Source organism: Halichoerus grypus, chromosome 9, assembly GCF_964656455.1.
Source record: "Halichoerus grypus chromosome 9, mHalGry1.hap1.1, whole genome shotgun sequence".
NCBI classification, from domain to species: Eukaryota; Metazoa; Chordata; class Mammalia; order Carnivora; family Phocidae; genus Halichoerus; species Halichoerus grypus.
In genome coordinates, this window is record NC_135720.1 from 82867142 (window position 1) to 82894383 (window position 27242).

The 27242-nt window shown below is 35.8% G+C and overlaps 1 protein-coding gene across 50 annotated transcripts in view; it reads right to left on the reverse strand.

Moving 5' to 3' along the window:
• The window catches only part of RIMS1 (regulating synaptic membrane exocytosis 1), a 490044-nt gene that overhangs the window by 49178 nt on the left and 413624 nt on the right, over positions 1 to 27242 (reverse strand). For 30 of the 50 annotated variants that reach the window (XM_078055149.1, XM_078055110.1, XM_078055148.1 and 27 more), the window contains one exon: positions 20443 to 20678. The exons of 13 other annotated variants lie outside the window; for them this stretch is intronic. In XM_078055149.1, the coding sequence (XP_077911275.1) occupies positions 20443 to 20678 (236 nt within the window). The remainder of the gene's footprint in view (positions 1 to 20442; positions 20679 to 27242) is intronic. 7 more of the 50 variants (XM_078055134.1, XM_078055127.1, XM_078055121.1 and 4 more) reach the window with 1 other exon arrangement.

The window sequence follows — 27242 nt, forward strand, 5'->3', positions numbered from 1 at the left end:
AATAATCTCATTCTTCTTCATCCTCATATTTGTGTTCTGTCAAAAATTATAAAGTGACACATAACTACTGTTTAAAAATTTTAAACAAAACTTTAGCTAGGCATCTGAAGTGGAAGTATTTATTTTTTCCATATCGTATTGCCTATCTTAGGAATTGACTGGGGACAATTTGGATGCACAATCCCAACACATAATTTTTCCCCCTTCCTACTTGGGTATATAGGTTTGTGAGCTTCCTTAGCTGTTTAATGTTTGAACATGCCACTCAGCACAAAAAACAATGGATTTTCAGAAAAAAAGAACAAAAGCTGATACTGGTAGTTCGATTCTATGGACAAAGTAGCAGCAGCAAAATCTTAGGGGTTGTCGGGCTTACTTCTGGGCCCTGATTTGTGTGACAAGCCCATAACAAGTCTAAAGAACTAAAGAGGTTACCACACTGGGATATGGCTGTGTGCTTTATGGGTGTACATAGACAAGGTATACAAAACTAAGTACCTCTGTCAAAATCATTATTCTAATCAGCAAAAGAATACTAGGGAAAATTACGAATAAATCTCCTGTAGTTAAAATAATCAATGGCACCTCTATCACTCTGAAGAACTAATAGGAACACGGGTTATAGAGTGTCTAAGGAATGAAGTGTAAGTAATAGCCAATGCCAGTTTGCATAACACATTTTAACTTTTTTTGTTAAAGTATAAAGTTTTAATTATATTAACTACAGCAAGTACTTAAGAGGTAGATTGATAATTAGCTTAATGTCAGAAATAAACTTAACAAAATAGAGTTCTACCTTAAGAGCTGGTACCAGAATTTTCCTTAGTGAAGAAGCTGCCCCCATTGAGAGGCAGAATAATTTAGTGGCTAAGAGGACATACTCTGCAGCCAAACAGCCTGGGTTCAAATCCTAGCTCTGCCAATCTCCACTTATTCTACTTTAGCTTCCTCACAGACAAACAGAAAGAAGGATAGTAGAACACATCTCATAGGTCTGCTTTAAAGACTAAATCAATTAATATTGATAAGGTAACTTGAAGAGTGACACAAATGTACTTGTTTGTTATTTAGAGATATTGACAGAATCCAGGAGAAATAACTAAGGAGTGGTGAGAGAGAGAAAAGAGAAAAAAAAATATGGCAAAATACTGTGTGCCTAGTGATTATGACCACTTCCAAACCACCTCCCTCCTCTCTCGTCCCCTGCTTGCTCCCAATACTCTCCTCACCGAAGTCTAGGAGACTCAAGCATGCTGGGCATACACAAATTTTAATTTTGTTTTGTTTTAAAAAGCACAGAAATGGCTTCACACAGTGGTCTATGTGGTATGGGACAGAGGAAGCTGGACTCCAAGAGTCAGAAGAGGCCAGGAAAGTTTTAAACTGAGGAAGGAATAAAATTGTGGGGACAGTTTTGGAATTTGACAGGCTTTGAAACTGGGATAAAGAGGCTCCCAGATTACACTGGTGGTGCATGAATCTTAAAGTAACATAAGAAAGCACCAATATTTTTAGACTCTATTTAAGAAAAAATAAACTCTCAAGATGTCCAGGTGATTTGCATGCACATTAAAGTTGGAGAAATATCAACTTAGGGGACATACTATTGCCATCACTTTTCCTCATGTTTATTTTTTTTTAATTTAATTTAATTTTATTATGTTATGTTAGTCACCATACAATGTATCATTAGTTTTTGATGTAGTGATCAATGATTCATTGTTTTCGTTTAACACCCAGTGATTCATGTAGTACATGCCCTCCTTAATACCCATCACTGGGCTAACCCATGCCCCCACCCCTTCCCCTCTAAAACCCTCAGTTTGTTTCCCGGAGTCCACAGTCTCTCATGGTTCGTCTCTCCCTCTGATTTCCCCCCCCTTCATTTTTCCCTTCCTTCTCCTAATGTCCTCCATGCTATTCCTTATGTTCCACAAATAAGTGAAACCATATGGTAATTGACTTTCTCTGCTTGACTTATTTCACTTAGCATAATCTCCTCCAGTTCTATCCATGTTGATGCAAAGGTTGGGTATTCATTCTTTCTGATGGCTGAGTAATATTCCATTGTATATATGGACCATGTCTTCTTTATCCATTCGTCTGTTGAAGGGAATCTCAGCCCGAATCACCAAGGAAATGTTGAAAAAGAAAAACAAAGCTGGGGGCATCAGGTTGCCTGATTTCAAGCTATATTACAAAGCAGTGATCACAAAGACAGCATGGTACTGGCACAAAAACAGACACATAGACCAATGGAACAGAATAGAGAGCCCAGATATGGACCCTCAACTCTATGGTCAACTAATCTTTGACAAAGCAGGAAGAAATATCCAATGGAAAAAAGAGAGTCTCTTCAATAAATGGTGCTGGGAAAATCGGACAGCTATATACAGAAGAAAGAAATTCGACCATTCTCTTACACCATACACAAAGATAAACTCTAAATGGATGAAAGACCTCAGTGTGAGACAGGAATCTATCAAAATCTTAGAGGAGAACATAGGCAGTAACCTCTTCGACATGGGCCCCAGCAACTTCTTTCAAGACACGTCTCCAAAGGCAAGGGAAACAAAAGCCAAAATGAACTTTTGGGACTTCATCAAGATAAAAAGCTTCTGCACAGCAAAGGAAACAGTCAACAAAACAAAGAGGCAACCCACAGAATGGGAGAAGATATTTGCAAATGACACTACAGACAAAGGGCTGATATCCAAGATCTAGAAAGAATTTCTCAAACTCAGCACCCAAAAAACAAATAATCAAGTCAAAAAATGGGCAGAAGACATGAAAAGACACTTCTCCAAAGAAGACATACAAATGGCTGACAGACACATGAAAAAATGTTCATCATCATTAGCCATCAGGGACATTCAAATCAAAACCACATTGAGATACCACCTTACACCAGTTAGAATGGCAAAAATTGACAAGACAAGAAACAAATGTTGAAGAGATTGTGGAGAAAGGGGAACCCTCTTACACTGTTGGTGGGAATGCAAGTTGATAGAGCCACTTTGGAAAACAGTGTGGAGGGTCCTCAAAAAGTTAAAAACAGAGCTACTGTATGACCCAGCAATTGCACTATTGGGTATCTACCACAAAGATACAGATGTAGTGAAAAGATGGGGCACATGCATCCCAATGTTCATAGTAGCAATGCCTGCAATAGCCAAACTGTGGACAGAGCTGAGATGCCCTTCAATAATGAAAGAAATTCTAAGTCATGTGTATGAGAACCAGTCAGCTGCTCGTTTCCTTCCATGGTAGAACACTGATACTAAGCCAGGATTATAGTTCCCAGTGCCCATCCCTAGCATGTAGGCATGGTCATATGATTCCTGATGTATGGCACCTCTAGAACAAGACTTTTAAGAAGCAAACATATTTACCTTCTCTACTCTTCTTTTATCCTTCTGCCCTATGGATTCAGGTAATAAAAAAGCATAAAATATAAAGAACCTGGGTGCCCAAACCACTGCATGGATGAGAGTGGATTGTCAACTCTAAAGACTGACCTAAATTGTTAATTGAACAACAAATAGAATTTTATTGAACTTGAGACTACATTTTAAGGTCAATTTTTATAGCAGGTAGAATTATTTTAACTAATATATCAAGATACTTACAGATGACAGCACAGTATCATGACTAAGAATATAAATGCTAGCACACTGAATCTACCAGTTATTGGCTATGTGACCCCGTGGAAATTATTTAATCTTTCTGAGCTGAGTTTCCATCTAAAAAATGGTGATAATGATGGTACCTATTTTAAAGTGCTAGAATTGTGCCAGTCTGGCTCATAGAACGTATCCAATAAACTCAGCCTTTATTAATATCTATAATTATGCTTATCTTTGTGGATAAATGAATCAATTCAGTGAACAGAACAAATGAAATCTATTTTTCTTATAAGTATATAGTAGCAGTCCTCAAGATATAAATGTCTTGCTGATAGCACTTTCCTATCTTCTCCCCAACACAATCAACTTGTTCTAGACTTAGCACTATTAGGGGACTCTTGTAGACATCTGCCTGATACTTTCCTTATACTCAAGCTGGCTTCTTCCCTGGGACAATTCTTCTGCTGGTGCCTCATGACACACAGTTTGGACAATATGGACCAAAGGGAGTCTCCCACGTGGATGTACACAGTAGTCTTTTAGCTCTCTTCTTCCTTCACTTCTTTTTTACAACTCCTTCTCAGCTATGCCAAGGAAATCTTTCCTTCTTTTGATAACCTCTTCAGCGCTCAGAAAGCAGTGACGTGGTGCAGAGGAAAATGAGTACTATTCTGAACATGACTGACAAGACTATATAATTTGAGATATGATCCCTTCTTCACCTACTCTCTTCTCCACAGAAAAACCTAGGAGAATTTTCTGAACCCAGAGATGCCCAAAGACTCATTTTTGTTAGATGAACAAGAAATACAATCCTACTGGGTTTGGGCTTTTGCACATTTTAAGACAGCATGAGGAACTAGTCCACCAAGCTGTTGGAACTGCAGTACAGAATCATGGTCCTGGCACCAGACAGCTGCCTGACTGTCACTTCCCAGGCCAGCACTGATGACGTGCCCCACTTAGAGCACAGACTCTGTAGCTCGACCGCTAGGCTCAAATTCCAGCTCTGCCCCTTACTAAGTGTGAACTTGGGCAAGTTACTCTTGATGTTCCACTTTCCTGACAAGTAAAATAGGACTAAAATACAATAAAGGCATACAGTTGAAGAAGAAAAAAGAGTGGTGTGCATTAACTCAGTCTTAATGTGTAAAATTATGTGAATATACATTTATTTTATCATTTTCTCCCTATAAAGGAAAACGAAATCCAAATTAAATATTTTTCTAGTTATAGAAACTTCTATAATAATGACAAAATACTAACAACTGACACTGGATATTCTGGATATTTATAGATAACTATACATTTAACTAACAATTAACGGCACTTTAAACATACCCAGACCATGTAGTACAATGGTTAAGGACTCTCCTAGTCCATTCAGGCCGCTATCACAAAAATACTGTAAATTCGGTGTCTTATAAAGAACAGACATTTATCTCTCACAGCTCTGGAGGCTAGGAGGTCCACAATCCTGGAGCTGGAAGATTCAGTCACTGGTGAGGACCCACGTCCTTGTAGACAGCTGTCTTCTTACTGTGACCTCCCCATGGTTGAAAGGGCACAATATTCATGAGGGCTCTACCTTCATGACCTAGTCACCTCCCAAGTGCCCCACCTCCTAATACCACCATATTGGCCACTAGGTAAAAAAAATATGAATTTTAGGGGGACACAAATATTCAGCTCAGAGCAAGGACTAAGACTCCGGGCATAGACAAAACATTCAAATTCTCTCTGCCACTTATTAGCTGCTTGACTTTGGGCAAGTGACTTAAACTTCTCTCAGCCTTTGTTTTTTCCTTGAAAATCAAGAGATAATTACTGTATATCATAAACTCTCCTAGCAACTGCACAGAATTGTTGAGAGGGTTCAATGTGATAATGCACATTAAGTGTTTTACACAGGACCAGTCACATAATATGAGCTGAACAAGTATTCACCATTCTTATTAGTTATTGATAGCCACTTGATAAATGTTTATGGAGTAAATGAAATGTTTGGCATCACATAAATATCACTGCCCGTGCTCGGTGGGAATAAAAACAGTAGCCACTTAAGTTCAGTGGGGGAACAATTGTTGGTTTCAGGCACTACTGACCCAAAGATTTAATGGTGGAAAAAAAGGGGAAAACTTGAAACAAAAATAATGACTCTTTTTACCTTGGGGAAATGTGTAGGACATAACTAAGAATGAACAAGACAGATGTTAGCATAGTCTGCTACTAAAAACAGGTTGTTTTAAAGATTAAAATTCAGGTGATATGTATGCAAGATTTGAACTATTTGGCTCTTTACAACTGTATTTAATTCTCACAATTATTTTCTGAATGGAAAGAAAGGAAAATTATTAAGAATATATTAAATTTTGGAGTGCCTGGGTGCCTCAATTGGTTAAGTGACTGCCTTCGGCTCAGGTCCCTGCTCCTCAGGGAGCCTGCCGCTCCCCCTGCTTGTGCTCTCTCTCTCTCTGTCAAATAAATAAATAAAACCAAAAAAAAAAAAAAAGTATATTAAATTTTATGGAAACTTTGGGAAATAAAGAACATATGTTTATATTATAATTAACTCTAAAGCTAATTTTCCTCAGCAATCCTTCCTCAGTTAATGCATTCCTCATCCTTCCTAATATGATCGGGCTTTTATTTTAAGAGCTTCCAATAATTTTGCACTCATGAGATTGTAAGCCTGAAAGGCATTGTAAACTGTAAAGTTCTATAAAAAGACAAGATAGCCCTCTGCCTCTTACTGAGTCAAAAATGAGCTTGTAAATAATTCGAGGGCAAAGAAAATGCTTTCTATTTGCATGTACCATGAAGAATACTCACAGCAGAGTTCTAAGGGGCAGAGGCTTTTCTCAAATGTTTAGCTAAAGGGTTACACAATGAGTGACAACTATAAAAACATAAAAGCAGAACAGAAGAAGAGACAACTGGCATTACTTTGAGTAACGTCACTAAGCCACTTACAAATTGTGCTATCTGGGCCAGAGAATCTAGGACGTGCTGAATATGAATTAAAAAGCACTGGTAGAGATATTGAGGAGACAGCTTCTACATCCAGCACCATGAGCAGAAGGGAGCCAACAGATCTCAGTTATTACAGAGCCACTTTGATTCGGGAACTCTCACCAAGGAACCCATAATTCAGGCCACCTACATCTTGGAAATTAAAACCAATATTTGTAACTGTACTTAGACCAAATTCAAGAATATGGAAAAAAATATGCTTTTTCATCCTGGTCAATGCATGTAATGTATTACATTAAAATACTTGAATTCAGCTGTTCTTCCTTCATGTTTCTGTATATAAAATTTGGATCAGATTTTCAAAATTAATTACATGATTTATGAAAGTGGATGGTTTTTCTCCCACAAAAATATAATGCTTTTGAGTCTTACTTTGAAAGGGATAATAAAGAATGATCCATGAGAAGACAGTATTGTTGTTAAGCATTATAAAAAGTCAAAGAACTGAACTGAGAGTAAATTTTTACTTTGAAGGTAAAAGTTTCCTACTCTGATCTTACTATTCACATCAATCTTCTCAGTAAGTCTTTTAATACATCAATTGTTATTTTTTGGTTAATGATTTGCTGACGATCACAGAATTCCCATGAAATTTTATGTAATATTTCCTAAAATGACATCTCTCTCTCTCTTTCCCTCCCTCCTTTCTTTTCTTTTCTTTTCTTTTTTCTTTCTTTCTTTCTTTCTTTCTTTCTTTCTTTCTTTCTTTCTTTCTTTCTTTCTTTCTTTCTTCCTTCCTTCCTTTCTTTCTTTCTTTCTTTCTTTCTTTCTTTCTTTCTTTCTTTCTTTCTTTCTCTCTCTCTCTCTCTCTCCCTCCCTCCCTCCCTTCCTTCCTTCCTTTCTTTCTTTCTTCTTTCTCTTTTCCTTTTTAAAAAACAACTAGATTATTGGGTGAATTTCCTGAAATAGAAGCTGTAAATGGGAATTGGCATTTTTAGTAGCAGGTTGAACCATATAGAATCAATTAAACATCCCTTGAATTTATTTTCCTGTGGATTTCTGATCAATAGGCTTTCCTTTCAAGAACCTTCCCTCATTAGAGGCATTACATCTGTTTTCAGTTTCCATAATTCAGGTAGACAGATCAAAGATTCTTTCTTACATTTTCAAATTCAGAGTGATAAAAATATTAAATTAAGATATTAATTGATTTGTTTATATTTCCTAATTAATATACTTCTACTTCATTACATAACGGCAAAGTGTTACAATGCAACTATATGTTTATTTACAAATATGTTTATTTATATATTACAGATAATTTAAAACTCTTTTCATTTGAAACATTCCTAACCATAATATGATTATTTACTCCTTGATTGTCATAAGTTTTATAGTTTCAACTTAAAAGCTAAAGAAATGTGCTATTTCAACATACAAAAACATCCTAGGGTACTGAGTTTGAATCTGGAATACTGACTGTTATTTCTCCTGCAGTCCTAGAATATAAGTCTGTTAAGCATCACTAAAACTAGGACAATCATTGTGTGTACCACATTCTTCAGTTATAAGAAAAGAATTCTTACAATGTAAATGATTATTTTAATAAGTATCACAATGTACTGGCCTGATATCAGAAGTTTTATTTTCCACATAAGAATTCCCACTAGCTGACTTGCAAAATGTTTATGGTAAATCCATATGACAGGTATCCTTTGTCTTTATCCCTGAGAAAAGATAGATTTCCAAAAAAAATAGACATTTTCACATTTCTTAAGTATTTTCACAAGGTTGACAGACTTTTATTAAATGAAGTGATATATGTAAGAGGGCACTGAAAACTGTAATATCTTTATCAATACAAATTTTATCTTTCAGTAATTTTCTAATAAAATGTTACTTTGACTGTTACTATAATGGTAAAGAAGTTACTATCACAACAATTCATTTACTGTCTCAAAACCTTAAAATGATAAGTATCTCCTTGTTGTTTATAGAAAGGTTAAAACCTAAAAGCAAAAGGGTGGAATTATCCAGTAAAATGTATCCAGATCAATGTCCAGGGGCTTTAGAAGAGAAAGAAAGGGAAAAGGAGGCAGAAAAATAATAGAAAAATCACTTCAAATTGTTAAAATTTTTAAAATTAAGATGTATTGAATTCCTAAAAAATAATAAAAGCCAACATAGAAGAAAAATTGCCTTTAAAATTTACCCACTAAGAACAGCATGTCATAATGTTAAATGAAATACCATGATCTGATCAATTAATTACCATCTGAGCATGATATTCTGACTGAGCATACATCATACCCATCCAGTAGACTTCTATCAAGAATCTTCTTCATTAAAGGCACTGTCATGTAAGACACTGGCCCCCTCCCCCGCAGAAAAAAAAAAAAAAACAACCCTGTTGCTTAGTTACTACCTTTGAGTAACTCTGAAATTCATCTTGTGACAAGACCTTTACACATATTTATGGGGGCAGAGAAGTATTTAAACACCACATGAGAACCAAAAAATGTCTTAGAGGAGTTCAGAGAATCACTTTTAGCCCTGATAAGAAGTTGGAATTTGGACAGAGCTTGAATGAAGAGAAAGATTTTGACAAGCAAGGTGACAGATTAAGAACTTTCCAAGTGGAGGGTTTAGCACCTGTTAAGGTGCAAAGAAAGAAGCTTTAAATTGTGTTTTATAAACCCAAGGAAGTCAAGTCTGGCCAGAGCACTGAAAGAAATGAAGTTACATATGTGAGAGATGGGAAGTAAATAAGAATCATTTACTCATGTCAAATAACAAGTAGACCTTTTTTTTACCAATATTTTCCATTACACACATCTCATTGGTTTCATATGCACAATATCTGTGACCTCGTAAGTTAAGTTAAATTTTATCCAAATCAAATTCATGTCTATGAACTTTCTGTGACGTTAACAAGAACAATTTGGGGGACCTGGGGGGCAGAATTCAGATTAGGATGTGAGGAGGACTAAGTGGCTTTGTAAGGAAAGAGACAGAACACAGAAATCTCTTTCAAAAAGTTTCATTTATTCAAGAAAATCTTTATGTGCCTAGTACAGGCATTGTGCTAAATTCTGGGGACGTAATCATCACTGAAATAACAGACACAACTCCTGAGCTCCCAACTGGGAAAATTAGAATTGGGGAAGTGGTTTCACTACTTTATGTAAGCAGCTAAATCGAGGATCAATTTTTAGGGCAAGGTTGAAGAGCTGAAGATTCTTATCATTGTGGGGGGTGGATAAGCCTTCATTTTAAAAAATCTTTTTGTCTAGTGAGAGATGACACCAATAGGCACATAGTATACATATCAACACTGCAGGAATAAGGTGGGGGGACTGAAAGTCCCCGTAGTAATTAACTTCTAACTCTGAGAAGCAGAGAATGTGTTTAGGTAACTACAGGAATGATCATTGTTCTCTAATGACTTCCTCTGTATTCTGCATTGTAGGCACTAAGTTCTTGGCCTAGAGCAAAGGTCATGAAACCTCTTTAAAAGATCAGATAGTGAATATTTTGGACATTGTGGTCCATAAGGTCTCTGCCTTTGTAGCATGAAAGGAGCCACGAACCACACAGAAATGAATAAGCATGGCTGTATTTCAATAAAACTACTTATGGACACCAAAACTGAATTACATATAAATTTTATGGGTCACAAAATATTCTTATTGCGACTTTTTCCAACCATTTGAAAAAAACTGAAAAATCATTCTTAGCTCATGGGCCACAAGAAACAAACTTTGAGTCAGAGTTTGCTGACCCCTGACCTAGTATAGAAAAGGCTGGGTAATAGGGCACAGGGAGGGCCGGCCTACCAGAGACCCTGGATCACTCTCTCTTGCAGATTATGCCTAACACAGGATAAACATATGCATAAGTGCCCTTTAAGTGTGTGCACAATGTGGTCTATGTGACCACGTACAATTTCCTGAGGGCAGGGCTGACAGATTTCTCAAAGGGAGACTTGACAGGAGGAACTCTGAGAACCACTGATAGAGAAGAACTAGAGTTAGACCTTAAGAACTTGTATTCCATTAACCACTTTACACATAATGAGCAGAGAAAAACATTGGCTGGGTTAACATGCCTCTCAGCACCATTCATGAATGATGTCACCAACATCTGTTCTCTTCCTACTGCCCTTTTATTTATTTGGTTTCTCAGAATTACTAAGATTGGTAGTTGATATTACTATTGAGCCCTTTCTATATGCCAGGTACTTTGCTAACGTGTCATGTTTTTCTTGTGCCATTAATTCTCACAACAGTCTTCTGAGGTAGGTACCATTTATTATTCCATTTTATAGCTGAAGAAACTGAGGCTCAAAAAGGCCTTTAAATTTTCGTTGTCTTTTGGAGTCTTCAAGATCCTCTGTCCTTACATTCTGCACCCTCCTTCCTAAGCACATTCATTGACCCTAATTTCCATTTATATACTGATAATCCTCAATTGCCTTAAAAACCTATCCAACGACTGTCCCAACATCAGCATGGCCAGAAGTGACAAATAATATCCTTGCCCAGCAGTCGCTCTCTCAGCAAATGGCAAGAGGCACTCCTATCCCTGACATTCCTCTCCTCCCTACTGGCCAACAGACTCTGGGATACAAAAGACTGTAATCACTTTCCCACTCATCCAGCTTTTTCCAAATCTAGCCTGGTACAAGCCTTCTGCAATGGTGTCCTAAGAGGTCTTCCTAAGTACATTTTTTTAAAAGTAAAAATGGTAGTATTACAGAACAAAATGAAATATTATGAATCTATAAATATTCTTTAAAAGCTATATAATAAAAGCATCTCTCTGTGTGTCCATGGAGTTGAATGGAGTTATAGTGAAGTGGTTAAGAACATAAACTCTACTTCAACTTCTAAAAGTTGCATGGCCTCAGGCAAGTCATGGCATCTGTAAAATGGGAATAATAATAGCATCTTATGATGGTTTTTGAGGACTGGAGAAATGAATACATGCAAAGCAATTAAACACCGGGTGGCATTGTGGTAATTAATAAATATTAACTGTCACTGCTGCTGATTTTATCAATATTAATAACACAAATGCATAAAAAGATTAGCTAATAATATACTACTATTTTCACAGTGAACTTGCTATTAGTGGTGGCATTGCAGGAATTTTATTTATTTTCTTTTTGTTTTTCTATGCTTAAAAATCTGAAAAATATTACTAAAATAAATGAGCAAAAAAATCTCTATATAAAATCACCCTGTGTTAAATGAGGATGCACTGAAACTGGTCATCTGCTGTAAAAATAATCAGACCCATTTCTCATTACATTTGAGCTACCCAAAATACTTTATAACACCCATTCTGAAATTGATCTCATGTTTAAAAATTATCTTAGTATAATTAACAATAATTATCACCATATATAATTATTTGAGTACTTAGGATTGTACTTTGAAGGCCCTTAATAAATGTTTGTTTCCTTTCCTCCTTCACATCCTAAACACAAATTAATTATAAAAATTAATTCCACTCAAATAAATATTTTTTCTGACAAATCCACATACATATTAGCCAAATTCAGAATTTATAGTTGAGAGTGAGGAAAAGAACAAAAATAGAGCAGCTGGTATGTGCTTGAAATTACTAATCCTTATTAGGGCATCTCTTCAGAAGAGGAGTTACTATAGCTGAATTGAATCCCTATTCACAGTAGTGAATTCCTAGGCGAGACAGCAACAGTAAATAAAAGAACCCATGCTTACATTCATCTGATGGTTTTGCAGACTTGAGAATCATTTCTGGCACCATGATTTTGCATTCAGGAAACAAAGAACATGAAACATTATGTCCCTCAGAATGTTTTTCTTGTGCCATTAAATGAATCAAATAAATGAGGCACAGACAAGGGATGTGGATTTCAGCAAGGTTTTGATAAATATAGCTTTCCATGTCTGAAACTTTTGGGGGGACACCTATCCTTTCGCACTTTCTCAAAAATTCTCAAGCGAGAACTTTCTTGCTTTCATTGTTAATCCTTTGCAGAGCCAAGGAAACGTTTCTTAAAATGTTTAAAGAGAACACCTTAGCCCTCCTTCCCTGCAGCTACAACTTACTTTTATAAAGGAAAAGACTTAGAATCTTCACAAAGCTGCACTAAACTTAAAATGCAGGGGTGCCTGGGTGGCTCAGTGGGTTAAGCATCTGCCTTCGGCTCAGGTCATGATCTCAGGGTCCTGGGATCAAGCCCCTTGTTAAGCTCTCCGCTCAGAGGGGAGTCTGTTTCTCCCTCTCCCTCTGCAGCTCCCCCTGCTCATACTCTCTCTCTCAAATAAATACAGTCTTTAGAAAAAGTAAAGTAAAATGTAGAAAATATTTTGGTGAACTGGATTGGTTGGAAGGAGACAAAATAAGTCCTATGGCAAAATAAGACATTCATTTTCCCGAGGTAAATAAATTATGAAGTCCAAGCTGGTGATCACTTGACTCATTTTATGACTTGCTTTACCTGTGTGCCTTCTGGGGAGAAAATTGGAAAAAGATTAGCAGCAGGGGATTTAATATCTTGGACATTTTCTTGGCATGATTATTGTCTAAGGACCACATGAATTTTAAAATAATGCCTTAAAGTCATGGGGAAATTAACTCATTCAAGCACTATCCCATTAGGTGTAAATGGGTTATAGTTACAGTTTTATTCATGTGTATTATTTTCTTGACAGTGGAACAAGGGTAATTTTGTTAGTTTCCATCTATGATTTCTTCTTGAGAAATGTGTGATATGCCTTGGAGATTTATTAACTCTTATTAAGCTATTTTGAAATCAAACATATATAAATCTACTTAAAACTTCTTAGAATACTTACATTGCTGCCTCTATAATCTTGTGGGATACTGAACACCATATAGTTTTTAATTCTACTATAAACCTTCTGAAAGGTTTCATTCCCATGATTATAATGAAAGAATTAATTTCATTGAGATAAACTGCCAAAAAAGTGCCTTTTAACCCGTATTCTGAGTAAGAATAAGAAAAAAATCTGCTCATTTCCTTAGGAAGAGGTAATATCAATAGATAAGAGAGAGGGCAGAGCTTCAACTTTTTCCAATGAGACAAATCTTCATACTGAGAAGAGTCAAACTAAGTAGTAAATGGCGGCCCAAGACAGGTGAATTTCCAAAATGAGTACAATAATCTAGATCTAACCAAATTTTATCTCAGAATCTTAAAGATGGGCAGTATGATTTCAAAGAGTCCTATGATGATCTCAGAAATCATGGTGCGGACATTGGAGCACACACAGCAGGGGATGACAGTCTTGAAGGAAACAAAACTAACATGAACTAGATCCCTGCAAATCCCGCTAACTGCATTCTAAAGTTACCTTGCAGAGGTTTTACACTATCCAAACTCAGCTGGAATTCCAGAGCTGCTCAGCAGTACTTTTATCCTATTCATTTCTTACTACATTCCTCACCCTGTATCCTCACTCTGTCCATTCGCTCTCGCCTCATTTGCATGGAGAAGATCAAAGGCCTCTGACTCAAATTCCTGCAGCCTTCATATTCCCATTGCATACTCCTCTGGATCCCCACCATTTCCTCTTTTCTATCAAATTCAGGGAGAGAAGCATCTTTCCCTCTCTCCAAGAATAACTTTGGTGTCCTTGAATTATACCCTCTGTTCGCTGGGACTTTGTTAATTAAAATTCTTGGTATTTATATCTTCCAATCTCTCCATCCAGAGGTGCCTTTTCCACACCTCATCCTGGAAAAACGCTCAGATCTCCTTTATTCTGAGACAGACACACATACAGACGCGGACACAGACACACACACACATTTTAGACCCTCTACCTCCATGTCCCTGGGCTCTTACCCAGTCTCTGCTGTTCTAGTTCCTTCCACTCATGACAAGAACCCCATCCGATGGGGAGTAATTAAGTGGGTGTGGATGAGATGATGGTTACAGAGAGAAAGCTGAAATGAATGATGGAATGGAGAGTGGGATGGGCTCTGGACCAGGCTGAATCCTGTCCCCACCCGAGGCATGTTCTATCCTCACCCCCACCTCACTAGTCTATTCAAACTTAAGGTCAGGAAGAATGCTTTGGTTCCCAAGTCCAATGGTCTACTCTCATTCCCTAGCCTCTTCAATCCTTCTGTAGGATTCACCAGCCACCAGCCTCTCTATAAAATTCTCTCCTCCCTTAGGACTCCGTTTCTCTTCATCTTTACTCCTCATTCTTTTTTCTGGATCCTGCTCCCCCTCCCCACTTCTCCATATTCTCCCTCTTCCCTTAGTAGTTTTTCCTGAATAAAGGCATTTCACATTGTCTTCTCTTAATTTCATCTTCAGTCCATTCTTTTCTCTGAGTAAGCTCATTTCTTCCATTTCCATAGCTCCTTCTCTCCCTCCCTGCATCATCATCTGTCATTTCATCTATTAGCCCCACACTGACCTCCTTGCTCCCTCCCTGGTTTTGTACACCTGGCTTCCATTTAAACTTCCAGTAGCACAGCTTTGTTTCTTCTATTTTCTTGATTAAAATGTCTCCATCAAACAGTGAGCAAAGTCCCTTAAAGGGCTTCTGAAGACCTGGCCTCATCTTTTTTTCTAATTGTATTTCCCACTATAGTCCTTTCATATATCTTTGCTTTTGCCCAACTGTGTCCGTGGGCTGGGATCATTTATTGATATAAATATATGTATATATATTTGTGTTTTCCCCCCGTATTTTTCCTTCCCCCTTTCCACAAAATTATTAGCCTTTTAATAATTTCCACAAAATTATTTTATGTTTCTTTGCTTCAGGGATTTTTGCAGGAATATAGGGCAGCCAGAAGGCAGTAGTGACTCTGTCTTTTGTAAATGCCTAAACTCTAAAACAGATAACGCTAAATGTGCCAGCCAGATCGGGAAGAGGGGAAGGCTCTGCAGGGCTTATAGGCCAGGGTGGAACCTGTAGGAACCCAGGCCCTGCTCCATGAGCCTTGCTGTGGCACAAAAAGAGAGGAAGAATATGCGAGGAGCTTAATGTAACCGGAAGGGATTTTTTGTACAGGTTGAGATTCTTTTACTCAGGAGTGTGCATCATTTGCAAGTCACGGAAATTTTTGTTTATCCATGTCCATGTGAGATATGTTTCCTTACAAAATATATACCTATTACTTTGCTCATGGCAATAGCCCCCAAATTTTTGTGTTTGCAGCAAGTTGACAGTAGAGTCAGAGAGCTTGATCTAACAGGAATTCAGAGAAAAAGGTACTGGTAAAGGTTGGAGTAACAGGGGACAACTCAGAGAGTTAGAGGGTCTTGAGCAGGGTCTTGAAGGAAAGGATTAGACAGAGGAAAATGAAATTTGGGATAGGGGAAAATTTTTAGAAAGGTACAGAATACCGTTAAAGAAACAAATGATTTTTTAGTACATTCTTAGTACATGATAATTGACTCTTAATTGTTTGAAAATTATGAAACAATCCTGCAACATTTTCCATAATTTAATCAATGTTTTAATCATTCACATATTAATCTAATAAAGCGTCTTCAGCTGTTAATGATGTAATAAATTACAATTTTATTAAATAGTTAGACCATGATTATTTACCAATTCTGCATGTGCTCTCATCCTGAGACACAGATCTTAGACCAATCTGATTTCCCACTTCTTTTGGTAACATATATAAATGGCATGGGTTTACTACATTTTGGTGCTTGCTTTATATTATCTCATCTAGTTCTTTGGTTCATGTTTTATTTCAAGTGTGAATAACTTCCTTCCACTGGGGATGACACTTTTAATTTTGAAATACCTACTGTGGCTGGTGTAGTACTAGAGATACAGTTATTCAATAATATAAGATGAAGTAATTTGAGCAATTTCTAGATGATAAAGCCAATGTTATTTTACATTTATAGATGTTTTCTCCATAAAAGCTAAAAGTTCTAAGCAGAAATCATAGTCTCAGATGCACAGTGTTTATTTGATCTAAGATCTGTCCTGAGGTGACCTGTCTCTTGCAGTGAGGAGGAATATCCATTAAAGAAATCTTGCATATGATTTTAGGATGCACTCATTTCCCAGGGGAGTAAGCACTCATCATTTTCAATATTTCATCAGCGTGCTGTTCCCTCTGTCCTGGAATGGGCTTCCCTGTATAATATTCCCGATTTATTTTTTAATGCACAGGTCTCACCTCTTCAAGGAAGTCTCTCAAGATTGCACGAGAGAGTGAATCACCCTGTGCTTCCTCTGTACCACTGTGATAATTGGAGAGTTGCCCTTTCTGAGCTGGAATATTTATATGTAACTCACCCTTTTCTACTTTGATATCTTCGAAGGCAGGGACAGTGTTTCATCCATCTCTTTAGTACTCCTAGTTCCTAGCCCAGTGCCTGGTACAGTGTCTATCATGCATTACCAACAGGATAGTGCTTAAATGTTTGTTGAACCTTATTTCAAACTCTTCTTTTTTTACACAGTTGTTAAGTTCCTGGAAGCCTGGGTTTAAATTCTGGGCCAATCACTTACAATGGGAACTTGAGTAAATTACCTAATCACTGTATGCCTTAGTTTCTCCAATTTCAAAATGGGAATAAAAGTAATGGTACTTCTTAAGTTTGTTATGACCAATAAAGAAGTGAAATTATATGTACACACCCATGCATGTATATAACTTAAAAGTGCATGGAAAAAACTCTAGAATGTAAATTTGTTGTTAGGTTTATTCAACTTAGACACATTCTTATGATACTAATAATTACCTTACATTTATAGGTAATTGCAAGGGTGTTATTTAGGGATAATCCTTCACAGATGTATAAACCCTTCTCAAAAATGCCTTTATTTATAAGTAAGGAGGGGATTACCACTGGGGAAATGTCATATAGTTAGTCTATGAGTGAGGGACCAAATCCTCACACTGCACAGGCTGGGCCTCTAAACCTAAGCTAAAATCTACCTTGAGTTCTAAAGCCTAGCCCTAAGGTTACTCAGAGCTTCATTCAATTCCAAAATATTGCTAGATCAGGAGCTTTTTCTTATAATTTTCCTTTCTTTCACTACTTCACGTTTCAATCTAATTCAGCTATGATTTACTGAATAGGTTTTTAGCTATGTATGTGATTGCTTAAAGACATTTACCAGTAGTAACACCTAGAGTTATTGGAAATGTCCTGTTTATGTCACTCTCCTACTAAAAAATACATATTTAAAGAAGTTATTCCTACTTTCATTATGAATAAATAGTGTGGTAAAGGTGATTTAAAAATATTAATATTATTTATAATTGAAATATCCTATAAGAATAATTATATGTAATTGAAGAGACTAGTAAATTATATATAAGAATAATTATATATATAATTAAAGAGCAGAGTAAATACTCTTCATAGTAAATATACATATGTGAGAATATGTGTGTATATGTGTGTATAAAATTTACTATGCTCTTCAATTTGTTGAAATAAATTTTACTTGATTTCAAAGACTCAAATATATTCCTTTGAGTACATAAAAGGCTATAAAAACAAAAACAGAAAAGCGATGTGTTTGTAATTGTTCTAAAAAGAGTTGATTAAACTTTACTTCTAAGTGCTTCACATTTCCCTGATTATCTGTCGTCTGTGTGGTAGAGGAGAGAGAAGCTGTAGCCCGGGCTGTACGGGTTAGAGGTTCACTAGACGAGAAGCCTTTGCTCAATTAGTCTTTTTTTCCCACATTAAAATAATTAAACATTTACATGACACGTAACACATTCTATTCCACAGAATACACAGCTTGTTTTAATGTATGAGTAAGGCTGTTTTCCTCTCCATATCACTTGTAGAAGACAGAACAGGGAGAAAAACCAGGCCTTGCACTGAGACAAAGAGGCATGATGACTGAGGTTTGTCACCCTTTGTCATCTGCTTTAGAAAGATCGAGAAGAATGAGAATAGGTTATCAAATAATAGGTAAAATTATGATGTAGAAAAAGAGACATAAAACTTTATACCTGGAAAGTTCATAGGGGGACATCTAGTCCAATCCACCCAGTATATAAGCAAACTGAGTCCTACAGAGATGAAGTAAAAGTTGATTCACTGAGTCACTTTGGAATAGAACTGTTTTGTTAGCTTGGCTTTGTGATCCAATGTCTTTTTTGGTCCCTTACATTGTAACCTAATCTCCTCAAATAGGTTATTTCATGGACGTTATTAACAATGTATCTTTTCCGAAGGTAAATATTATTTGAAATTCAGCAATGACCATAAATGGAATAAAATTTAAATTAATAAAGCAAAGAGGCTAAGTGTTTCAATGACAATCATTTGAACCTATTACCTACAAAGCTATGTAGCAAGTATAGTTCCTGTGTAAAATTATTGTTGTGTTTTATTCTAAGAAAATGTAATTCTACGTAACTAGTGAATGATAGAGAGGGAACTAACTACAGGGGACAAATAAGAGAGACTATGAAGAGTTAGCCTAAGAAAATAAGCTGTCTGTCAAACCTCACACAGGAAGCACTGGTTCATCAAAGAACATTTCCATTTCATCTAAGTGATGAAAGATTTTCAAATCTGGAGGTGAAAGACTTATCCACATCTCACCTTGTAAACTATCATTACATCAATACCAAAAACCAAGAAGCATCACCATCGAAAATAAGACAAATCAAACAACACAAATGAACAATGTCTCCTCCTCAGGAAGAAGTCTGACCCTAAGGAAGAGAAAAGATTCTCCTTCACAATGAACAGCTCATCTTAGTGGGATGGCATAGAGGCAGATCCATTACAGAGACTCTAGCTAATCTAGGTTCCTTCTATGATTTTCAGAAAGACAAAAACTCTGTTGAAATAACTGTGCACTCTAGTTCAGTTTTTCGATGGCTCAATTTCCTACCTTTATCTGTAAATATGTCCACTAGAATGCACATTTTAAAATACTCTCCAGAATGCCAAGGTAACTATAAAAAGAATTTCAAGATATTTTTTTGGCATGAGTAAATTTTTTTATAAGACTTTTGCTGCTAAGGAACAAAAATATGGAGCCAATGGTTATAACAGGAGAAGCAAGTGCTGACAATTTAAATCAATTCAATATTTCACTTACCTTTAGTTTTCCATAGTACTGAGCATAGTGATGAATTATCTAATATGTCTGATCAAATATTATGTAATTTTGGGCAATTTAAAAAATATTTTGTAATACAGAAATAACCATCCTCCTTTCTGTGTTTGCTTTTTTCTATATACCTTGAGGACATAAAGCTTTTAAGATTTATAAGCAGTAGAAAATATCTGAAACTCAAATTTGTATTAAGACATTCTTTGCACAAATCCACTGACCCATTTTTCTAAAGTAAAAATAACTGCTGGCTTTTTAACTTGCACTGAAAATACAAAATTACAGTTCAATAATTATATTCATACAGTACCTTGAAGACTATATTTCAAGTTGCACAACTGACCTTCTTTTCTATAAAAATATAGAGCCTATATTATAAGTAATTATATTATGGAACATTTTGAAAAGGAGAATCCTGTTGCTTTTCTTGCATATAAATCAATTTGGATCTTTAATACTTCTTTGCATTTCCTTGCATATTTATAAACATGGCTTTACTTTTTTTTTAACTCATGGAAAATATCTGACCACTTTACAGATTGACAAATGATACCTGGTTAGACAGCTGTACAGAAAAAAAAAATAAACACACACATGTAACAGATTTTCAGAGACAGGAAAATAAACTTCCTTTTGCAAAGAAGAATCGGTACACTCTACAATCACTCACAAGCCAGAGCACGAGGATCCACTTTTGTCTCTCCAGCAAGAACTCGAGGTGTCTAAGTGGGATTCACTTCACTCACCTGTTTGGCTTAGTTGGGATGTGCTTCTACTCCTTCTAGACACTATGGCAACCACTTTGGCACTCAGGCTGGATCTCCTTTTCTTTCCACCTGCTCCAACTGAACCCACAGCCGTGTCGGACTGGCTGCCGTCATTATGCTCCAGTGTGTACATCTCCCCACTCACACTGGTGCTCTTCGTAATGGCTCTTCCTGAAGTCCCCATCCGTCTGCCTTGCATTTTAGGGGTAAATGAACTATATTTACAAAGTAAAAACATATACGCATCCATAAATTACAGGTCAGTATAACCGAAGCTCTAAATCTAATTTATTTTGAAATAATCCAGGCAAATTTTTAGGAGGGAAAAGCCAGTTGAGTAGTAGTCTTACAGCTAGGATTTACTAGATGTAGCTTAAAACAATAGTATTTCAACACAGGAATCTATAAACTTTTAGTAAAAAGAAATGCAACCCAATGTTATCTACAGGGAGGTAAATGTTACTAATTTTATAGTTACTATGTTACTTTCAGAGAAAAACAAAAATATTTAAATCAGTAAGACAAGTTCATATACATTCCTCAGGAAAAAAATATTAAAAGTGGATACTCTGGATTTGCCATACAAGATTAAAAAATGAAAACCACATCTGTTCTAGTTCCAACTAACAGATACCTCTTTTGCTATTTGAGGCTTTATGGGTCTAGGAAAGACTACTTATGAGGCAAAGAAAAATCATATTTCCCTCCCTCTTCCTTGTCCCCTCATGTTGCATCTCTCCCAAATTTCAACTCATTTTCCTCTTTCAGTGTTTCAAACTCATATGCTCAGGTTGAGATGTTCCTTTTTTTCTTCCCTATCAAAACTTGTCTATGTTCCCAGATTATACTGATTTATCTGAATAAATTACTGTACCTCTCTCCTAAATGAGAAAATTATTGTTGAGAATTTCAGGCGCCATGGGAGGTTGGTGGGAAAAAAACCGTTTCTACTAGCCAAAGTAAATGTATGTCTGTGAGTCAGGGAGAGAGGTAGGGCAGGCAAGCTGGGAGCCACAGATGTTAGGATTCTTCATATCTTTTAAATTATACTGCATATGCAGTTATATTATCCATCTAGACTGGCCTTTTTTGGTCTAATAAAGACCTGGTTGGATATATCTGAAATGACCCTCTTTATTTTACATTTCCTTAAAATATCTGCAAAAATTGGCTTACATGACCCTCACCACCATCTTGATTTTCTATTTCTTGTTTTGAAATACAAAATACATTAATATAGTATCTTTTAACAGTGATGACATTTAATACTTACGTTGAGATAAATCCTAATATGATTAGAAATGATAAAATAGAAATTCTTGGGATCACATAAGTATTTGTGGTCACATATATAATGAGTGTTTCAGTAGAAAGGGAAATTGATATGGGATGAGTTCAGAAAGGTGGGAGAGTGAGATTGTGGAGGGATCAGAAGTTATGGACAAGAAACAACACTGTTTGATCCTTAGGATCCTTCCATGAATTGAATTGAAAAATGAGACCCCTTTTTGATAGGAATCATTTGGAATTTTTAATCCCTAGCTGTATTACTTGAATTGGTCCATAACATTAATATTTGTATTCTTTCAATTTATTCTAATCAGCATTCCATTAACTCACAGTTTTTAAAGCCATTTGCAAACCTAATAATTTTGCTATGTGCTTTATGCAAACTCTTTTTTCAAAACATTAATGAGGACAGTATTACACATAGCTGGTTCAAAACTGATTCCTGTGGGGTTTATATTCCCAACTCTAGGGGACTTTCTTTCCTGGTTAATTTTACAATAAATTTCTTCTGTGTCCTCGCCAATTTATTTCAATGCATGACCTAAATCTGTCACCTCTCCTTAAGTCCACTCTTAACTACCTGCATTTCTATGATTTTACTTGCAGACTTCTGCTGGAGGATACGAAGCAATGTCACAGTTTGGTCAGTTTTGCTGATGATCCGTCTTCAATCAAATGCCTGTGACAGAGAAGTCAGTAGTTTTCCCACCTCTCATCACTCTTTTTAGCACACTCCTCACCGGGGTTATTGAAAACTTCTGATGATTTTATTTTTACCTTAATAAAGTCTGGATAAACTAGCATCTACCTTTTTTCTCCCCATTATTTCCATGAAAATGGAATTCTATTACAACTCTCAATTTGTATTTTAAAAGTTATCCACAAAAAAGTTATTCCTTGTAAAATATTCAGGAATGTTCTTTAGGCTATAGAAAAGTTTAAAAGTATAGGGAAATGTCTTCAGTAATACTTCTATCCTGAAAATGTATTTGAGATGAGCTAGGAAGATTCAAAAATTTTTTTCATGGACATTCAATCACAGCAATGAAATGTTCCACTATGTTGAAAAAATTCTGGAAGGCAGCTATGCTCACCACTATACCACCAACACACACTATGTGGACAAAACTTCTGAAAAAATTTAGGGAAATCTGTATAGTGATTACCATTTAGGGGGTTAAGAAGTTATGTTAAAATGACTTTTGTAAATAAATAACTTTTCCTCAAAAAATAAAACACTTTATTTAGAATTTTAAAAGCATTCTTACGATATGACAACTGTGCATAGCTTCCTAAAGAATCTGGAATATCATAATGTTCAACGAGAACATGTGAAGGCATTTTCAATTCTGCTTACCTAATTGAGGGGAGAGGTTTCTGGGGTCTAATCCGGTTAATTTAACCCATGTGAAGCTTACTGTTTTAGTACAAATATGTTTTCTATTCCCCTATTTTGTATCCTTTTATTTGTTCTGCTTCCATTGCCTGGAAAACTATTCCTGTCATTTAGTTTCATTTAGTGCCTGAATCCTTCAGGATATACTTTAATGCTTTCTGATTTATAAAGCTCCTCAGAGTCTCCCTGGTGTCATGACTCCTGTTTCCTAGCCCTTTGTTTTCTAGTTTCTATTGGTTATATTAGGATTCTGATATTTTATATCAGCATGCACCTTATGCATCACTAGATTTGCCACAGTGCCCTTCCCATTGCTGAGTGAACTAAAGATTATGAGTAGGAAGTAAAAAAAAAAAAGTGATGTCAGTATGCAAATGGACTATGATATAACCCATCTTTAAAAACCCACCTTTCTTCTTTGATACTCCCTCTCCCTCTGGCTACTGACTTTTGGCTAAAAATCTCCTCAAGCAGTTGTCTGTCCTCTCTTCCTAGTCTATCATGAACTAAATTAAATCAGGCTTTGTCCCTACTACTTCACCAAAGCTGCCTTTTTTTTTTTTTTTTTTAAGATTTTATTTATTCATCTGAGAGAGAGAGCAGAAGCAGACTCCTGGCTGAGCAGGGAGCCCGGTGTGGGACTCAATCCCAAGACCCTGGGATCATGACCCAAGCGAAAGACAGACGCTTAACTGACTGAGCCACTCATGTGACCCCAAAGCTGTAAAGTCACCTGTGACTTTACATGGCAAAATCCTATCATTGCACAGTCCTTACCCTTCTGACCTCTCAATAAATCATGTATGTGACAAAACATTTGATTCTACTGATCATGAAACTACAGTGTCTCATTGACAAGAACTTTAATCTCTTTCATCACTAAATACTGGAGTTCTTCAGTGCTCAGCCCTCTGACCTATATTCTTCCATATGAGACTAACTCCCTAGATGTCTCATCTGGTCTTGGGCTTTACATATTATCCATACTGCTGCAAATTCCAATTGTTTTTCTCCATCTATACTCAGTCCTGAGCTCCAGATTTATATAGCCAGCTGTCAATGGACATTCCTGTTTGGATATGTCTCTCAAAGATAACATGTTCAACCCAACTGAGAAACTGCTCTATAGCTTATCTTTCATCTCACATTAAAGATACTCCATTTCCCCAATTGCTCAGAGTAGTAATTTCCCCCTATAAAAAAAATCTAATGTGGATTTGAGACCAAGAAAAAAAAGTTACTTTACTTTTTATGCCCGGCTTGAGCATTATCTAACAAGTCCACTTTAAAGGTCATTTGACCCTCCAGGGAAATGTAAAATTTTTGACTATTTACTCTTATAATAATTATGATCCAAACATTTTACAATGCTGTAAAGTGAGATGTTAACTTGAATAAAACTGATAAGGAGCAAATGATTACTATTTAGAAGATGGGGTAACTCCAAAGGTTATGGTTTTACTGACCTAGAGAATATTACCTAGTTTTGAATCTAAATTCATAATCTTATTCCAGCATTCATTTTTTTTCAATGACTATATATGTGTATATATAAGTACCTGAGTTTCTTGGATCATCTTTGGAATCAGTTTATCATCCTATTGGTTTTCTCACTAATGAGTTAAAACTTCAACATTTGCTATCCATTTTTTTATTACTATGTTTTAATTTTGAGAATTATGTTTTGACTGTGTTGGGGAGTCCCATCAAAATACCCAAATGGACCCCCTGCCGGATCCAATTAAACTGTTTTGCTGGAGCAGGGCACCTCATGGACTCCTCAAACCCAAGGTTGCCTTTAATCAAGTGGCAACCAAACATTACATTCAGTCTCTGCTTTCCTTTTTCCGACTCTGGTTTTCTGTGTTTCTTTGTTTGTTTCTGGTGCTGGTAAATGGGCTCTTATTTTGCTTGGTTGTAACTAATAATACATTCCTCACTAACGGCACCAACAACAGGAAATCCACCCGTGGAATTAAATCTGTTGGGTGGCAGACATGGATATGTTACAAGTTGGACGGCAAGTGACAAAAAATTTGGCTTGTTAGTCTTTTTACATGTCTGTTTGCCTGCTACTAAAAGTTCACATCACTCATGAAAATGTCTTGTGCATACTGAAAAAAGAACTGCTCTTTAGAAGTCTGGGCTTAGGTTTCAGTGTTAATTTTGGCCCTATGGCTAAGTGGTAAAACTGAAGTTGCTAGTTCTCTTTGCATGCTTAAAAACAGTGTTTTTGATTGATAATAAAAATCTCTTACTTTCTGTGTACCTTAGGGATAGCTGTCCAGGGAGATGGATACTAGATCCCAAGGTATTTTAAATTTAATAGAGCTCCTGTTCTGACTGATCTATACAGATGAGTAAGTACTTATATAATTCTAATATAGGTAACTAAAGAATCTCTAGAGAAAAAAGAAACTGAAATTCTGATACTTTGAAAATACTAGCCTTTTCAGAAAAAAGTTTTTCAAGAAATTGTTAACTCATTAGAATTTTAATATAAGAATTTAAATCCACAATTAAAGTGAATCCTTGGAGTTATCAAACTAGTTTGATAAACTGGCTTAAAAACAGCCTTATGAGAACCATGACGAGATGCCACTTCCTACACACTAGGATAGCTTTAATAAAAAGGAGAAATAACAAGTGTCGATGGGAATCTGAAGAAACTGGGACCCTCATACGTTGCTGATGGGGAAGTAAAAGGCTGCTTCTTAGGAAAAGTCTGGCAGTTTAGTTAAACTTAGACATAGTTAAATTAAACTCAAAATTACCGAATGACTCAGTAATTCCATTCAAAAGTAAACATAGTTACCATATGCCCCAGCAATTCCATGCCTAGATACAGGCTCAAGAGAATTTAAAACACATATCCACACAAAAACTCACATATGAATATTCATATCAACATCATTCTTAATAGTTAAAAAGAGGGCAACCCAAATGCCCATAAACTGATGAATGGAGAAACAAAATGTGGTATATCCATACAATGGAGTATTATCAACCATGAAAAGGAATGAAGTACTGATTCATAAAATACACAGGGATGAAGTTAAAAACATTATATTAAATGAAAGAAGCTAGATACAACGGACTACTTATTGTATGATTCCATTTAAATGGAATGTCCCACAGTCAAATCCACAGAGACAAATGTAGATTAGTGGTCACCAAGGGCTAGAAGGGAGGAAATGGGAAGTGACTACTAATGGTTTTCTTTTGAGGGATGATAAAAATGTTTTGGAATTAGATAGTTGTTATGGTTGTACACCTAATTGTGACTACATTAAAAACTACTAAATTGTATAATTTCACTGGGTGAATTTTATGGTATGTGAATTATATCTCAACTTAAAAAAACAGTTTTATGTCTTCTTACAGATTTTATCAGCATGGTATATTATATAAGCACAACATTTTATTTTATTTTTTAAGACTTAGGTTGGTTTTCTCATGGACAGACAGATTAATCTAGAATTTAAACTTCCTATACTGGTTTTACTTAATGGGTAAGCTAACATTGCTTCCAATAATGCTTAAGATTATGAAAAATGTAAAATTATGTAATTATTAAATTGAACTATAATTCTGATAAAACTGATATCAACAGTAATTAAGTTGGTTAGAGTGTCAGCTTAAACAAAATTTCCAAGTGATTAATTAGTTAACTTTAAGATTTAGCATTAGCCTTAAATTTCATTAATAAAAAATCTTTGAATAGCTAGATAATTTCTAAGTTAGAATATAAAACTTGGTTAATTACCAAGGAAACACATATATATGCACATAAAAATGCCTCTAATTTTCATATGGTATACAATACCTTTGCCTTTGATAAGGTTTATTTCATTTTTGCAACTTTAAGAAAATATCTAAGGGATATTGTGGGTGTGGGTGTTTTGTTCCTTGTGCTGTGTAACTTGCTGGTATGCTAAATTGCTTGCATATGACAGTCTGTTATGCTCAATTATCTACCTCTGAGTTTTCTCTATGAAATGGAAGTTTAGGTTAAAAGTTGTAATTAACATTGATGTTTGGTTCTATACTAGAAACAAAAGTGGCATATATTTTATTTATTTTTTATTTTTTA